This window comes from Oreochromis niloticus, linkage group LG23, assembly GCF_001858045.2.
Source record: "Oreochromis niloticus isolate F11D_XX linkage group LG23, O_niloticus_UMD_NMBU, whole genome shotgun sequence".
Taxonomy (NCBI): Eukaryota; Metazoa; Chordata; class Actinopteri; order Cichliformes; family Cichlidae; genus Oreochromis; species Oreochromis niloticus.
This window is the reverse complement of record NC_031986.2, coordinates 13,266,451-13,284,790: the sequence shown is the minus strand read 5'-3', so window position 1 is coordinate 13,284,790 and position 18,340 is coordinate 13,266,451. Positions and strand designations below refer to the sequence as shown.

Genomic DNA, 18,340 nt, shown 5'->3' with positions numbered 1-18,340 from the left:
TGTTGTACAGTGAAAATAAAGTTTTACAGGTAAAAGTAAAATGTCAGTCATATATATTTAATCTCTGCTATATTCTGGATATTTATAAATGAGCCATTTGTATGTATTAGAGCTATTTTTTATATTTTTTAATTTTGTAATACATTGTATTATTTAATTTAGTTCAGTAATTTACTGTTCTCATTGTTTTGCAGCAATTGTAACCACATAGTTACCTTAGGATTAATAAAGTATTCTGATTCTGATTAAATAGAAAATGCTACAAAAACTTAAGAAAAAAAGGAGTTCAATCACAGTTCAATAAAGCACACTGGAAATAGAAAAGGTATAGTACAAGTAGAAAATTGTGTTTTATTCAACCTTTGTTCTGTTTTTGTCCTTTTCAAGCATTTTTTCCTATTTGCTGGCATTTTCTTAAGTTGCTGTGGATTTGACCTTTCAGGGCCACCATACATCTCCCTGAAACTTGTAAGTTGTTTTGGGTATTTTTTGTTTGGTTTTTTACTTTTGTGTCCCAGTTTATCTGAGAGACCATTTTGTGAAAATGTACTTGAAACTCTCTATCCAAAGAAAAATATAATGTACAATATGATACAATTTCTAAACTGAAAAAAACATTGACAATCAGCAGATATTTTTATAACTCCAAATAGTGTTTCAGGAAAAGCTTTAAAATAAAAGGAGAAGAAAAGTATCTCATTAGCATATGAACTCAATAAAATGACGACTTCAGTTCATGAACATTTGGAAAAAGGGACATTTGAACATTTGTACACTTGATAGCACATAATACGTACAGGACTTAATGCAGTCTTGTTGAACAGGCTGACTGATTTCAGAGCTGACGGGGTTAGAAACATTGCAAGAGAAACGAGCATTTAGCACGTCTTTGACTGGCCTTTTCAGCTCCTTGCCAGTCTCGTTTTCTGGCCCATTTTTATTGTCCATAAACCATTTGATAGGAAAATTCTTTTCACTCTGTAGACAAAAAGACAATTAGTGGATTAGTGGAAGGTTCATATTTGAAGTCTAACATAAAAAGTCCAACCTCACCAAAATTAGAAATATAATAATCTTTTCATACATTTTCGGTAATTTCTCAGCCTATATAATTAAATAATACATACACAGAGACCCAAGCCTCACTGAAACAACATCTGTGAGTAAATGCTTATACACAGCACACTTCAAATCATGCTTAGTTTCAGTGGAGGAGAAATGAAGCCTTTGTCTACAGATTCTTCAACAGCTTAATTATGAGTCAGTTATTTGTACTTTAACTTATTTGTAACTGAAAATAAATATTGTTCTCACCTGACCAGCATCGCAAGTAAAAGTGACTTTTGTCTTATCACACGTCACTGTTACTTTGGGCTTCTGCACAGGGTCTGAGGAAAGAAAATGTAATTATATCAATGTTATATAAACTACTGCTGATAATGATTTTCTGCATTTACCAAGATTGTTGATTGATAAAACTCAGCAGTGACTTTAATAAAACCAAACACTTTAATCTTAATTACAAAGTATGACTAAAACAGCTTCTGATGGATTAGCACACTTGCTTGTTGTGATATATTTAGTACAAACACAATAAATATATGTATAATGTGTTGTTACTTACCTAATACACACAAACGCACACTTGGTAAATCTACTGCACTGGTTCCATCTGCTCTGTGAACCTCTGGTCTGTATCGTCCTGACTTGTCTTTGGTCAGTTGTGTCAGCTTTAGTTTTCCATTTGAATCAACATCATCATTTTTCCCTCTGATCACCAGTTTACTTTTGCGAAGAAAGATTACTTTTTTATTCTTGAACCATCTCAGGCTATCCGAGTCTTTTAACACATGTTTAAGTTGCACAGTAAAGTTTGAGCCTGTTGCAGCGTACACATTACAATCAGCCTGAGAGCCTTTGAAATAGAAAAGAAGGTAAAAAATCAGATGAAAAAATTAGAACAAGAGGGAAGAGGATACATATACATATACATGTATAAATATATATACATATCACATACTGAAACATGGAAATACAGAATATAAATCTAGAAATATGGCAACAGATCTTGTCTCTGTCAAGTCTTGAAGAATTATTAAGTCGGCAGATGACATGTAAAATTAATTTTCCCTTAAAAAAAATCATAATCAGTTAGTTTGGAATTTAAAGCTAAAATATAAACCAAAAAGAATAAGATTGTAAATTGTACCGTACCTGAGGACACAATGAAGTAGCAGCAGAGCAAAAACACAGCGATGGTGGCAGCAGAAGCCATCTTCTTCACTATTCGCATCACTTTGAGCCAAAAAGATCAACAACAATGTTAAATGTTTTATGTGTCTGTGGCATCGTACAAGTGGATGCATGTGCATGAATGGTTTTAAAAGGAAGTGACCCAAGAGGCCTCATCTGCTTTCATAAACCAGGCTAGCAGATGTCACACCCAGAACACAGACTGTGCACCTTGTTTTAGCTTTTTGCTTCAGAAAACATACATAAATATAACCGAAAGCTATTCAACAAGGAACAAACTATTCTAAACTACTATGAAATATAAACTAATGTTGTTTTGAATTAAATTATTTTTTACATACTGGAATGTTTTCTTGTTGCTGCCACAGAATAATATTTGTTGTTTCCTCATTGTTTTCAATTGAAACAGGACACCGCTGTGATGTCTTGTTTACAGTTTGGTTTGTAGGTGTCACTAAAAACCATCTTAAATGGTTATTTTATTCAATTTTAATGTAATAAGTTTTTTAAATAAATATTTTAGTTGATTTCATATAAATAGCACTGTTAGAAATGTATTTACTTAGAAAACTGGTAACTTGTTTAAGACTTATTCCACCCACTGTATGCACAGCAACTGTAGAGGTCAGTCTCTCTATGGATATGGCTCCCCAGACCATCTTTGACCCACCACCAAACCGGTCATGGTGAACGATGTTACAGGCAGCATAACGTTCTTCACGGCTTCTCCAGACCCCTTTCACGTCCATCACATGTGCTCTGAAGCTGCTCTGGTATTCAATGCCAAATTCCATTTGAGGTCAATGGTGTTGAGCAGTGACCACAGGACCCACAAGAGGACAGCAGACCCTCAGACCACCCCTCATGAAGTCTGTTTCTGATCATTTGGTCACAGACATTCACACCAGCGTCCTGCTGGAGGTCATATTAGCTCTGGCACTGCTCATCCTGTTACTCTTTACACAAAGGAGCAGATAACAGACCAGCACTACTGGATTTTGTACCTTAGAGGCTTTAGATATTAAAAAGAAATGAGCAAGAATGAAAACTTCTATGAGTATTACATGAAAAAGCTATGTAATTTTTATTACATCAGCATTTCTGTACAATAAAACACCTGCAGTTAAAAAGGCCAAAACTCTAATGATGAGAAGATTTAAATATATCTTCCCTCTCAAGGTTTGGCACGATGAAAGGCAGGAAAAAACACTTTTGGTTTGTACATTTTACCGCACTCTCTAACAGTAATGGAACTTTCTGCCTAATAGGCGGCATCTCGGTTTCACTCTGATGTTGGAGTTCAAACCTGATAAAAATACCAAAACTAACACAACACAAACACAAGCGCAAAGAACGGTTTTGTCCTGCTGTAAGCAGTGATGGTAGAGGACCAAGATGAAAAATTGCTGTTGAACATGAAGAGATTAAGACCGGTAAATGAATTTCACTGGAGTAAAATATACATATGTGTGAGTGCAACCAAATGTTCTATGTGCATTTGAGACAAAAAAAGGCTCTCTGGGACTGTGTGTGTACCTGCAGGTGTTAGATTTAAAAAAGTTCACATGATCTATAATATGCCACTTCTCGTATGTGGTTTGACACTCACTGCAGATACTGAACGCCTGATAAGAAGGGGGAAATAAACAGAAGTTGTTTGTGCTAAAGAAAACTCCTCTGTATGGTTTTACAGCAGTATTCCTTTTTTGTTGTTTCAGTGCCTAAAATTGGTTTCATCTATACCTGTTTGCATGGTGGTGTGGGAACACAAACATCAACAATCTGGTTTGTATTGACATCTCAAAATGCAGGATTCAAACCTTTTTTAGCCAAAATGTTTATAATCATATTAATGAGACAGTAAGTGACAATTTGACATCCTGGTTTGTGCAGCTGCAGCACTATGACAACCATCTCTGGAAAAAAAGCATACTTTGACTTTATTACATCCTCCTCATGATAACACAACTCTATGAATTAAAAATATGAGAAAAAGAGACTTGTTGCCCACAGCAGCTCAATGTGGCTAACATTAGAATTCACCAGCTGACACCACATCCTCATTTAGGTTTGACAGCGTTTCTAGTTGGTAATGGCAGATGCCTGAGCAGGAACTGAGACTGCAGTTTGGAGAAGGCCTCAGAGGAGACTGATGGCTCATCCCCAAGAAGCACTGATGACTGTCCGTTAAAAAGGTCAAAGACTCTATTTGGTAGGCGGGCTTACAATGACGAGCGGCTCATGACCTCAATCAGGTTGTCAGGGATTTTATTAAATGAAGTACCAGCATTATTGAATGTGCCAGAAAACATGAAAAAGGAATGGCAGGAGAAGAGATCAGGAGAAATTGCAACTGATGAGAAAAGTTGATGAAAGAGTGAGGGAACCTGAATCAGGTAGCGACATGGTCGGAGTCTGAACAGAGGCTCTGGCGGTAAAGCATGCTGGGAATTTTTAGGCTGGAGATAATTGCTGACAGCTAAAGGCTTGAGTTTAACTTAAACTGGAAGATGGAGAGGGATTACCAGGCTGGCTAGTTTGCTTCATTTAAATAAGGTACAGTGACTACTGGGTAGATTCCATAATGAATAAAGGCGACATTATCAGGTTTGGAGGTAGTGGTTGAATTAAGAAGGGCACTTAAAGGAGCATCACCTTCCACAATGAAAACCTCCAAAACTAGCAGCTGTGGATCTGAATATCATCAAGCAGGACAGCTGATCATAGAAGATGTTGCCATTTGATATTGATTATGTCAAGAAGGGAAGCTGTTCATGATGCTCAAAAGAACATGGACAGCTTGTTTTGGGGGGATCATATGTAGACAGAACAGGAAGGGGAGGTGTCAAGCTGTAGTCCTGCTCCTGAAATTCATCTTTTCCTACAAAAGATACTTTGAGCTGCTCCATTGTCACAATGGGGCACCACACAGGTCTGATTTACATGAATTGCACCAGAGAAAAAAATGGAGATTTGTGAATGCAGACACTTTTTTATGCATGTCTAAAACAAGAAAAGCTTCATAAGACTGTGTGAGTACTGTAGATGTTTGATTTATAGAAAAAAGGTTTATCTCGGCAATAATATGCCGCTTTTCATGTGTAGTTTGCAGACCATAGCCGTGAACTGACATTTTCTGGGGTGGTGCTATAGCCAGAAAACAATTCAGTTACACACAGTAGCACACCTTTTACTTACCTACATACTTTTGTTATTGATTTCAAATCCCCCCAAAAAAACAATCAGCACACTGCTACATACAGTGGCTTGCAAAAGTATTCGGCCCCCTTGAACTTTTCCACATTATGTCACATTACAGCCACAAACATGAATCAATTTTATTGGAATTCCACGTGAAAGACCAATACAAAGTGGTGTACACGTGAGAAATGGAACGAAAATCATACATCATTCCAAACATTTTTTACAAATAAATAACTGCAAAGTGGGGTGTGCGTAATTATTCAGCCCCCTGAGTCAATACTTTGTAGAACCACCTTTTGCTGCAATTACAGCTGCCAGTCTTTTAAGGTATGTCTCTACCAGCTTTGCACATCTAGAGACTGAAATCCTTGCCCATTCTTCTTTGCAAAACAGCTCCAGCTCAGTCAGGTTAGATGGACAGCGTTTGTGAAAAGCAGTTTTCAGATCTTGCCACAGATTCTCGATTGGATTTAGATCTGGACTTTGACTGGGCCATTCTAACACATGGATATGTTTTGTTTTAAACCATTGCATTGTTGCCCTGGCTTTATGTTTAGGGTCGTTGTCCTGCTGGAAGGTGAACCTCCGCCCCAGTCTCAAGTCTTTTGCAGACTCCAAGAGGTTTTCTTCCAAGATTGCCCTGTATTTGGCTCCATCCATCTTCCCATCAACTCTGACCAGCTTCCCTGTCCCTGCTGAAGAGAAGCACCCCCAGAGGATGATGCTGCCACCACCATATTTGACAGTGGGGATGGTGTGTTCAGAGTGATGTGCAGTGTTAGTTTTCCACCACACATAGCGTTTTGCATTTTGGCCAAAAAGTTCCATTTTGGTCTCATCTGACCAGAGCACCTTCTTCCACATGTTTGCTGTGTCCCCCACATGGCTTGTGGCAAACTGCAAACGGGACTTCTTATGGTTTTCTGTTAACAGTGGCTTTCTTCTTGCCACTCTTCCATAAAGGCCAACTTTGTGCAGTGCACGACTAATAGTTGTCCTATGGACAGATTCCCCCACCTGAGCTGTAGATCTCTGCAGCTCGTCCACAGTCACCATGGGCCTCTTGGCTGCATTTCTGATCAGCGCTCTCCTTGTTTGGCCTGTGAGTTTAGGTGGACGGCCTTGTCTTGGTAGGTTTACAGTTGTGCCATACTCCTTCCATTTCTGAATGATGGCTTGAACAGTGCTCCGTGGGATGTTCAAGGCTTGGGAAATCTTTTTGTAGCCTAAGCCTGCTTTAAATTTCTCAATAACTTTATCCCTGACCTGTCTGGTGTGTTCTTTGGACTTCATGGTGTTGTTGCTCCCAATATTCTCTTAGACAACCTCTGAGGCCATCACAGAGCAGCTGTATTTGTACTGACATTAGATTACACACAGGTGCACTCTATTTAGTCATTAGCACTCATCAGGCAATGTCTATGGGCAACTGACTGCACTCAGACCAAAGGGGTCTGAATAATTACGCACACCCCACTTTGCAGTTATTTATTTGTAAAAAATGTTTGGAATCATGTATGATTTTCGTTCCACTTCTCACGTGTACACCACTTTGTATTGGTCTTTCATGTGGAATTCCAGTAAAATTGGTTCATGTTTGTGGCTGTGATGTTACAAAATGTGGAAAAGTTCAAGGGGGCCGAATACTTTTGCAAGCCACTGTAAATACTATATAGGTACTGCTGATAATTGAATAAAAACTGATTACGGAAGAACTTTTGTGATGCATCAACAATTTACCTTTGGGGACAGATTTGAACAGAGGCATTATTGAAAAAAAATATGTTCGTGTATTACAGTGCTGTGGCGCTGCATCTCTATATAATCTTCCCTGTGGTCTTGGTAGTGGTCTTTCAGCATCATTGATGTAGTCAAAATAATCCCTGCATCATGTGGCAAACAGCCTATAAGCTGCAGGGAAACCTGCCAACACGTTCGCTCAATGAGAACAACGAAGAAAAGAGAACCAGTTTTAATGGTTGATGCCATTTGTACCGTGGTCTCCACAAACATGAGCAGCAGCGCCCTCTGCAGTTTGTGTGTCGAAGTGCAAAAGCTTACAGCACCTGGTATTCCCAGGCGGTCTCCCATCCAAGTACTGACCAGGCTCGACTCTGCTTAGCTTCCGAGATCAGACGAGATCGGGCGTGTTCAGGGTGGTATGGCCGTAAGCGAAAGGACAGATATGTAAAAGACGTTTTATAGTTGGCAAATATCACACACTTTGATATATATTATTGTGTTAAACTTTATGTGTTACAGTATGAACATGCAGCTATTCGTTATTAACTGCAGCTTCAACATTGAGCTGCAAAAATGCTTTTCCCGCAGTAACATGACGATAAGAACACATGTTAGTTTATTAAAGCACAGTGTTAAAGTGACAGAGAGCACACAGTGTGTTTTGTAATTCAAACATTTTTGTCGTTTGGAGACTTTAACTCATATACAGAAGATAAAAATGTAAGCATGTATGTGTCGTTACAGCATGTATAAAAAGGCTGTTCCTACAGTTCTCTGTCGCTTGCGGCCAATACATACCACCCTGAACACGCCCGATCTCGTCTGATCTCGGAAGCTAATGCTGGGCTTACACTGTGCGATTTTTGGCCCATTTTGAGCCGATTTTTCAGTCGTTTTGTTGATCGGCCCGAGTTTGGCCTTCATCGTGCGTCGTGCATCGTGTAGTATACATGGGGTAACGAGAAGCGATTAACACCTCACGACCAGCTCCTGATCATCAATCGCTTGGTTTGAAATCCTCCCGACCGTCGTGAGGGTGTCACCGCAGCCGCTCACACTGCGCACACGCAAACACATAAACGTCGGTGAAAAAGACGGAGTAGGACAGCAGTGCAGCGTGTGATCTGGACACAAGCGATGGAGGCACTTGTAGAACTTTGGAAAGCTCATCTGAGTCTTTTCGATGTGGCCTCACAAAATTATCACGACCACAACAACCGTGAAAATAGTTGGATTTACACTGCTGCTCAATCACAGCTGCCTGATCAATGTTTTTCATTAGCAATTTAGCAAAGTTGTTGGTGGTGGTGTGCGTGTCTGTGTGAGTGAGAGACAGAGAGGGAGAGCGAGCGACAGATTTTCTGTTATAACCTTCATTTTTATGAACGCACAGTGTGAGCACTCAGGTCGCATCAGAGCATCGTGACCTACGAACTTCTAACCCCTGCGAGTCAATCGTGCAGTTTGAGCTGAAGCTGAATAACGCGACTGAAAAAATCGCACAGTGTATGCCCAGCTTAAGCAGGGTCGGGCCTGGTCAGTACTTGCCTGGGAGACCGCCTGGAAATAGCAGGTGCTGTAAGCTTTTGCACTTTCTACACGCAAACTGCGGAGGGCGCTGCTTTTCACTCAGTGGAGATAAAGCTTCAGGAAAAACCTCATAACCACGCTTGTAATTCTTTGCTTGTGCAGAGTTAATAAATGAAAACTACAATCATCCCTGCAGCCCCCTGTAAACACTCTCATGTTTCTGTTGTAGAGCAGAGGTTCAGCTCAGCGTGACGTCATGTGTCTGAATGCTTCATGATGACGAAAATACACCACCAATAATCCTGACTTTACTTTCTGGACAAAGTGGAGGTTACACAAGAAAATCTGCTGATATGTGGAGATTTACACTCAAAATATGTAGTCTTGTATTTGTATCTTGTATGTGTTAGTTGAAGATTATAAATGGAATGGATTTTTTACTGAAAATCATCTTAACAGACTGTTTGCTCTCTCTTAATTCAACACTGAGCTGTTAAAAACAAACAAACAAAAATGTATCATTTTATTTGAATTACTATGAAAAAAGTCATTTTGAAGTTGTAATTATTATCTAATGTTTGACAGGCGTGTTCAGGTCAGTGTGGCTGTAAGGAACAGGCCTCTTGTTGATGCTGTAATGCAGGGGTGTCCAACTCCAGTCCTGACTGTTTACTCGCTGTTGTAATTTACTGTTTACATGTCTAAGTAAAAAAAAAACCTGGAACATCTCCAGGTTGTTCAAAACGCTGATAATCCGCTTTTCATGTGTAGTTTGCAGACCATGATGATGATTTGGCTTCTAACCAAATGATCTAAGTACTCAAATGTGACACCGTTGCTAATACAGCACTGGCTCCCCATTGAACTCAGAGTCCATTTTAAGATTCTGGTTCTGACCTTTAGAGCTCTTCATGGACAAGCACCAGCTTACATCATTGAACTTCTACAGCCCTATGTCCCTAGCAACTCCCTAAGGTCCCTATGATCAGGGCCTACTTGTTATTCAGCATATAAGGCTGAGAACTAAGGGAGACAGAGCATTCGCCCCCAGACTGTGGAACTCTCTCCCTCTGAGCTTAGGATCTGTGGACTCAGTAGTCTCTTTAAAAAAGACAAACAAACAAACAAAAACTAAAAACTAATCTTTTTAAAGTTGCATTTGGTTAACTTTTTGTTTGTTTTTGTTTCATACCTTGTTATTTTGTGTCAAGCACTTTGTGATATTTTGTCTAGAAAGGTGCTATATAAATAAAAAGCCAAAAATATCAGCTTTGAAAACAAGAAGAGGTATACAAAACATTTCAAACTGATGTTTATAGGAAAATTCATGGGTCTGAAAATACAAGTCAGTCCCTTTCAAGCAGTTTAAAACAGAAACAGTAAATGAATGCATGGCTTTGAGATACTTTTTGCTTGTAATATAAATCCCAGAGTCCACAACCGAGAGGACTACAGAGATGGCCATGCTACAAAGAAAATTCCAACTGTTTAAAGATAAAATTGGAGTATGTTTATACAAGGGAAACCCAAAACCTACAAAAAATATTTAACCCGGTTTATACAGTCAGTGTAAACAAATGAGGGGTCCTAAACACAGTCTTTCACCTCATCACTGAGGCTGGATAATGATTGTATTTCTTCCTGTTGTCTCCCTCAGAGGTTCTGGGAGGCTGCTGGCCAAAATGGTGTTTAGCTCAGTTATTTGAGTGTTGCAGGCTCTCACTACAGCTGCTGCTGTTCTTGAGTGATCTGCAAACGAAGCTCCTTCTCCTCTGTTAAAATAAGCATAGATGACGTGTCAGACCTGGAGAATCAGCTCAATTCAGTTTTATCAATACAGCACCAAATCACAACAAGAGTTACCTATTCTAAAGACCCTACAGCAATCCAAAGAAACAGAGAAAAACCCAACAATCATGTGATCCCCTTTGAGTAAGAGCTTTGGCGATAGTGGGAAGGAAAAGCCCCTTTTTAACAAGAAGAAACCTCCAGCTCAGGGAGAAGCAGCCATCTGCTGCGACCGGTTGGGGTGAGGTGAGAAAAAAAGGACAAAAGACATCCTGTGTCTTCACATCACAATCATCTCTCATCATTTCTGGCTAAACCTGCTAATACTAAGAACCTGGCTTTGGCGTAATTACGCACACGTAATTACGCACACCCCACTTTGCAGTTATTTATTTGTAAAAAATGTTTGGAATCATGTATGATTTTCGTTCCACTTCTCACGTGTACACCACTTTGTGTTGGTCTTTCACGTGGAATTCCAATAAAATTGATTCATGTTTGTGGCTGTAATGTGACAAAATGTGGAAAAGTTCAAGGGGGCTGAGTACTTTTGCAAGCCACTGTATTTCTTTAGGAGTTCAAAATGTGTTAATTACATAAATAAAATGTAATTTTCTCTGTAGCACTTGGTGGATTTCATAAGCAACACACCTTAGTTGTTCACACAAAGCATAAAGGTAAAAAACAATATATACAATGTTATCTTCATTTTAGATGTCAAAAAGTATTAGCGGCTCCCAGTGTTTTCTTTTGCGTGGAAACCGGGTCCAAATGGCTCTTTGGGTGTTGAAGGTTGCTGGCCCCTGCTCTAAGGCTGTTTAATTTTGTTTACTTAAATACATTTTAATATTGTAAGTAATATATTTTAAACAAACTGCTCAAAATATTAGAAACCTCATTTCCTTCTTTGATAGAGTGATTTTATGTGTCGTCTGTAGCCTAATCTAGCATCACGTGTTCAGCCTGGTTTGTTTAACCCTAATGTCAATACTGCACTGTGAAAGTCAATACAGTGGCTAAACTTAAAAAAAAAAAAAGATTGAACTTATTGTCTCAATAATCAAGGAGGAAAAGTTATAAAGCTTTTAGTGAAGTATACGCCCTGCCACCAAACACCACCCAAAAAACAACAAAAACAAAAAGAAGACCTTTTTAAAAAGAAAACGTACACTTTTTCCATCTGGACTGGACACAGCAAATGATGACAAGGATTACCACCAAACAAATACAAATACCTGATGGTGAAGAATAACAGCAAATTGTGTTTGACATGTTAAAGTGAGACTAGAAATAGACAAATGATGAGTTCATCGTGTGAAGTTTAATTCCTCCGTATTTCATATCAGATGTGAAACATACCCACAGCAATCCAGATCCCACTGTGATCAGCTTCAGAATAAAACAACAGGAGTAGAAATGTATTTATTTGGAGATGAATGGAATAAAAATGGACAATGGACAAATGATAACACACACACACACACACACACACAACTTCATATACCCACTTACTTTTTGCACAATGATCAGTCTTTTCCACAACCCACTGGCATTGACTTGAATACTTACAGGGCTTAATGCAGTCTTGTTGAACAGGCTGACTGATCTCAGAGCTGACGGGGTTAGAAACATTGCAAGAGAAACGAGCATTTAGCACGTCTTCGGCTGGTCTTGTCAGCGTCTTCTCTTTTTCTGCCACCGTTTCACCATCCATAAACCATTCGATCTTCTCATCCTGTAGGAGAAAACACAATTTATAAATTAGTTGAAGGTTTAGATTTTAAGTCTAAAATAAAAAGCTCAACCTGGCTAAAATTGGAAATATATTCATCTTTTCATACACTTTCAGTAATTTCTCAGCCTATATAATTAAATAATACATACATAGAGACCCAAGCCTCACTGAAACAACATCTGTGAGTAAATGCTTATAGACAGCACACTTCAAATCATTCTTAGTTTCAGTGGAGGAGAAATGAAGCCTTTGTCTACAGATTCTTCAACAGCTTAATTATGAGTCAGTTATTTGTACTTTAACTTATTTGTAACTGAAAATAAATATTGTTCTCACCTGACCAGCATCGCAAGTAAAAGTGACTTTTGTCTTATCACACGTCACTGTTACTTTGGGCTTCTGCACAGGGTCTGAGGAAAGAAAATGTAATTATATCAATGTTATATAAACTACTGCTGATAATGATTTTCTGCATTTACCAAGATTGTTGATTGATAAAACTCAGCAGTGACTTTAATAAAACCAAACACTTTAATCTTAATTACAAAGTATGACTAAAACAGCTTCTGATGGATTAGCACACTTGCTTGTTGTGATATATTTAGTACAAGCACAATAAATATATGTATAATGTGTTGTTACTTACCTAATACACACAAACGCACACTTGGTAAATCTCCTGCACTGGTTCCATCTGCTCTGTGAACCTGTGGGGTGTATCGTCCTGACTTGTCTTTGGTCAGTTGTGTCAGCTTTAGTGATCCAGTTGAATCAACATCATAATTTTTCCCTCTGATCACCTGTTTACTTCTGCGATAAAAGATTTGGTTTTCATCCTGGAACCATCTCAGGCTATCCGAGTCTTTTAACACATGTTGAAGTCGCACAGTAAAGTTTGAGCCTGTTGCAGCGTACACATCACAATCAGCCTGAGGGCCTGAAAGATAAAGAAATAAAGAGGAATTGCATGAAAAAATAATAATAGTCATGCTAGAAAAGCTTTCAACGATCATATGTCAATTCATCAAATGTGAAGGAAATTATTATTTTTGATTTTTTAAAATTATTTTTAAAAGGGTGAACAACAACCTGGTGTCAAGAAGAAACAAATTTGCAAAACTATTTTTCAGTTGCTGAACAACTTTAACAGTTTCATTTTCTGGGAAGGGAAATCAAAGGACGTCAGCACCTATATCACTCATCCTACACTGAGACACCATGTTATTATTTTCATGGATAAAAAACAGATTATAGAAACAACCAAGTCTCAGTAACAAACAACAAAACACTTGAATGAATCTCTTATCCCCATTCAGCACATATGAGCATGTCACAAGTATAACTATTAACAATAAATTATTTAACATATCAATATATCATAACAGAATACAATACAACAGAAAAAATGACTGATATTTTTATATCTCCATATTTCATGCATCATTCCCACTCCTTGAGTTCATTTGCTGCTTGCATTTTAGTGCCACTGCCAAAATCTGCCTTTAAATTCACTGTAAATTACAACATTTTTGTGGCGTTTTTCCCTCAGTGAAGGAGCAGTAATACTTTTTGGGATGTTTTAGTTCAGTAATTATAGCTAAATGAAGGTATTCTAGATTTTTATGATGGTAAAACACATTTCCAACAAGAGCGTCATACAGACGCAGAGAAGCAGAAATAAAACTGCACAATCAGTATAACATCTGGCCAATCAGAAGTGGTATCTTAAAGAATGATTTAGTTGACAAGTTAAAATGAACTTTTCCTTTAATAAACCTTGCGGAATTTATAATGAGATCAACTGTGCTGTACCTATGGAGCCACTGGCTAAGAGGCAGAGCAGAAGCACAGCGATGATGATGGAAGAAAAAGCCATCTTCTTACTCTTCAGGTCACATTCATGTCCAAGCGGATACTCAGTCCAAACCAGGGATCCACGAATATCCAAAGCACACAAAAGACCTTCCAACGGTGTGGGAAAAAAAAGTGAGCAAAAATGAACAAAATATATGAAACACAAACAAAAACAGCTGCAAAAAAAGCAGAAAGCAGATATGTTGCTGGCAAATATCCAGCCAACTGATGCAATCCTGACTGCCTATGCTCTTAAAAATGCTGGGTTATTTTCATAACTCAACTTCTGGTTAAAAGCTGTAGGTTCGTAAGTTGGGTTATTGTGACCAAATATTGTTTCAAAAGTCATGACTCAGGAGTTGGGTTTGTAATGTGCCGGGTTCTTCAATTCCCTCCACAGCTTGACTAATTCTGTTGGGTCACAGGTTGGGCAGCTTTGATAAAATATTGGGTCAAAAGTTTACCCAATTGTTAGGGTTGAAGATAAGCTTCAGAAGAAGCCACATCATTGTTCACAAACTGCATTTTTCAACTAGACTGTGACCTGATCAGATATCACTGGACTTCTCCACTACTATGAAATAAACCATGGTAAGTAAACTATTTTATTTAATTCAATTATTTAATTTAGCCTAAATTACCTCTATGTTGATAACAACATCTTTTTATTTTAAAATTTAAAGGAAATTATATTTTTTAAAGATAGATTGCACCAATACTCTCACCCCCTTTTTTCCCTCGTTCACTATAGACCGCACAAAGGGCACGCGCATCCCTGCACTTAGCTCGCTTGCTACTAATGATAACGTGATGGCAACAGCAACATACGTGAGTATTTATACTGCCACCACCAATATTTAGCCACCATCTTCGATCCTCACTCGAAGACCTCGGTAGCTTTAAGGTCTCCAAAGTTTATGTATAATGAAAGTAAAATAAAAAACACTAATTTACTGCTTTCTAAATATCGTTTGTATTAAGCTTTTTGGTTCTTAGTCAACACACAAGGCTAAGTTGTTAAAGGGTTAACCTGGCGGGGCTGAGAATGTTGGCTGCATTCAGACCCTGCTCAGTATACAGCTACTCTGCTCTTCACTTAGACCGAGGCAGTGCTAGCTACTCTATAACACTGGGTGAATCCGCCTGTCATTACTTCACAGACGAAAGTCGCAGACTTAATTGACCGATTGATCAATCCTGGGTACACAAGCTGTGCAATCACACTTGCTTATATTTCTTTTTAACTTATATCTATGTACATTCACTTTAATGAAAATTAAAAATGAGAAATGTTATCCTTGCTAGAGTATTGTGATGGACCGAGCAGTGAAGGAACGTCAGGCACAGGTTAAAGTGCAAAAAAAGTTTTTTTATTTGACCCCAAAACAAACTTAAATAATACAGAGAATTCAAAATCTTGGGCCCATAACAGAGGTCAAAGTAACAGACCTCTTTGTTGCCAGAAAAGCTGGCAACAAACCCTACTACTAACTCAAACAAACTAACCTACCTAAACGAGACAAAGGGGAAACTTGGCTGATCAGCCAACAAAAACAAAAACAACACACAGAAAGGCGTAGAACACACAAGCCCAACTAAAACTAACATAACAAATTCCATTTCCCCCATGATCCAGAATTGTGGTATGACCCAATTTGCAGGTCTCCACATAGGCTTGCTCCGCCCTTTTTCCGCCTTTTAGCTCATCAACCAAGGGACTGGGAGCAGCGGCGACTGAGGTAACTCAGAAAACAAAGAAAGATTAAATCATACATAAATTACAGTAAACTACAATAAACTAAAATGTGCACACTTATTTTAGAATACAGTATTACGTGATTGTATAAGTACACTAATTCTAAACTGCACAAGTATATTCAATTATTCTGAAATTAACATTAAAAATGTTTTAACTTTAGAACATCCGTGAGGTTCACCTGAGGGGGAGATCTTTGGTTGCCAGTCTTGAAGAACACCAGCACATATCCATACAAAGGTATGAAAGGTAGAGGGTCTGGATACTTATTTTACACTTAATGGAGCGCTATGGAGAAAAGTGAGTATTTCTTGTACATTTTTTTTGTTGTTGGTGGTGGTGGTGGTAGTGTGTGGCATTTTCACTGTGGGTACATTGGGGCTTCTTGGCCAGAACATCAGGGACACTGCGCTGTGCTGGCCCAAGTAAAATGACTTTCTTTTTTTTCCAAAGCTTCTGCTCTTTGTATTTGTTTATTTTACAAGAAATCTACTGAAAAGTAAAATTTTTGTTTATCCGATTTTATTAAATGAAACTGTTGTTGCTTGCAGCCTAACTTCAGGAATAAAGTCAATTTTGGCATCATCAATAGTGGATCAGTTTCCATGTTTAAAGGAGTGCCGTGGCACAGGATATATAAGTATCTACACTTCAATGGATACACACAACAACAATTAAAAAACCTGAATACTGGTCAGTTTTTCAATCAGTATACTGAGTGTCATTGTGATTATAAAAATAAATATACAGTTTGTATGTACTCAATTTCCATATCTTTAAAACATGTATGCACATTATATATTTGTTTAAATCTATTACGAAGTTGGCAAAAAGGTTTGTACAACCTTGTGACAGTATAAAGTGTGTGAAACATGATACTTGATCTTGGCTTAGTCCATCTCCTAACCATTAATTGCAAGCATTCACGACCACAGACGGGTCTGCTTCATTGTTGTTTTGTCCTCTCTGAGCAAATGTCAGGCATAGTGTTGGAGCTCACCGCTCCAGGATTACAGACAACTTGACATTAACCAAACAACTGCAAATAATCTTCTAAATCTTACTTTACTGACCCTTTTCTTTTGTTTAAAAATTACAGGACACATGGTTAGCCCTTGCAGAACTCATAGGCCAGCAACTGGATTTCTGAAGGAATGTCTACGTAATATCAGGAAAAGGCTTCGTTCTGTGAGGACGAAGAATTCAGCACCAAAGGAACCCCAAGAAAATGTTCATCTTGCCTGGTACTAGAAGATAGATTTGTTTCTGCTTTTTGCAGCAATCTAAGGTCTGTTGATGGCTGCTTCAAAGCATTTTTTGTTTTTGATGCAAGTTACCCAAAGTCATGTGCCCGGGTTCGGGAATTCCTTCACACTGTCATCTATCCCAGGAATAGATGAATCCCAGGACTCGTTTAGCTATGATGGAAGCGTAAAATGTTGCTCACAAAGGTGCATGAAATGATCCGAGAGGGAGATTCCCTCTTGCCACTTTTCCAAAGTGGTGATGTATGTTAAATACTGAGATCATCATCAATTCATCATTTTTTTTTAAAGTTAAGAGTTTTTACATGTACTCTGTTCTAAAAACAGAGATGACTTTACATAGCATGTCTTCATGTGTGTTAACATGCACATGTGCTGTAACCAAAGACCGATTTGAAGTAATGGATATAACATAATGAATTATATACTTTTTTGTTACTTGCATTTTACTTTCATTGATATATTTTTTTATGAATTTTGCTGTCTATATTCTATGTATCATATGGCAATAAAAAGATTTTTTTGAGAAAATATGTTTTGAATCTAGTTTTTATATGCTGAATTTTATAATAAGTAGAAATCTTAACCCAAATGTTAATGGTAATATAACCCTTGTGATGGGTTCTGAGTTTCGACCCAAGTTTTGGTAACCTCAACTTTAACCATTGGTCGATTTAACCCAATTTTTGGATAGTTATCCTAACGCAGTGTGCTGGGTCAAACCAATAACCCAACCCTGTTAAGTTGAAACAACCCAGCCTTGGGCTGGTCCATATTTGACCCAGCGTTGGGTTACAAATTGGATCATTTTTAAACCAGCATTTTTTTGGTGTGTAGCTTATTCTTAGGTTTTGCTTTTGATTATCAATGTACTCACCAAATACAGCAAATAGAAAGTGAAAGTAAAAAAGTAAAAAAAAAACCCAAAAAACATAGAGAACAATAGACCAGACTGGAAATGTCTGTTTTATTTAATATTATTTATTTATTTATTATTTAAAGCAGAGGAATTTACTGCGCAGCTCTCTCGCTCTCTCTCTTTCTGCTGATATAAGCGACCCTGGCTCACCCAGCACACTCTCTTTTTCTCTTTATCGGCTCTATATGACAGCAATAATAGATACAGACTTTGTTCGTCTTCACGATCCACAGCACACATAATGGTGATTGATGGGTATCGTTTTCTTGCACGCGCGTGTGCTCGCACGTAAT

The 18,340-nt window shown here is 38.1% G+C and overlaps 1 protein-coding gene, 1 long non-coding RNA gene and 1 other non-coding gene across 6 annotated transcripts in view; 1 reads left to right on the top strand and 2 right to left on the bottom strand.

Moving 5' to 3' along the window:
• The window catches only part of LOC102077500 (T-cell surface antigen CD2), a 56,608-nt gene that overhangs the window by 37,738 nt on the left and 530 nt on the right, over positions 1-18,340 (bottom strand). The window contains exons 2-8 of one of the 4 annotated variants that reach the window (XM_005460659.3): positions 14,066-14,215; positions 12,900-13,190; positions 12,590-12,663; positions 12,088-12,253; positions 11,878-11,907; positions 11,688-11,753; positions 10,026-10,502 (exon numbers count right to left, since the gene is read on the bottom strand). In XM_005460659.3, coding sequence (XP_005460716.1) covers positions 10,501-10,502; positions 11,688-11,753; positions 11,878-11,907; positions 12,088-12,253; positions 12,590-12,663; positions 12,900-13,190; positions 14,066-14,129 — 693 coding nt within the window. In that variant the 5' untranslated portion in view covers positions 14,130-14,215 and the 3' untranslated portion in view covers positions 10,026-10,500. Of the gene's footprint in view, positions 1-797; positions 979-1,314; positions 1,389-1,624; positions 1,916-2,214; positions 2,372-10,025; positions 10,503-11,687; positions 11,754-11,877; positions 11,908-12,087; positions 12,254-12,589; positions 12,664-12,899; positions 13,191-14,065; positions 14,216-18,340 lie in introns of those variants that run through there. The other 3 variants (XM_025903150.1, XM_025903149.1, XM_005460657.4) reach the window with 3 other exon arrangements.
• Positions 7,512-7,630, bottom strand: LOC112843964 (5S ribosomal RNA). The gene has a single exon (XR_003216531.1). It is a non-coding gene; the product is annotated as a 5S ribosomal RNA (ribosomal RNA).
• Positions 14,789-17,910, top strand: LOC102077711 (uncharacterized). Its single transcript, XR_267299.4, has 3 exons — positions 14,789-15,846; positions 16,027-16,163; positions 16,963-17,910. It is a non-coding gene; the product is annotated as an uncharacterized LOC102077711 (long non-coding RNA).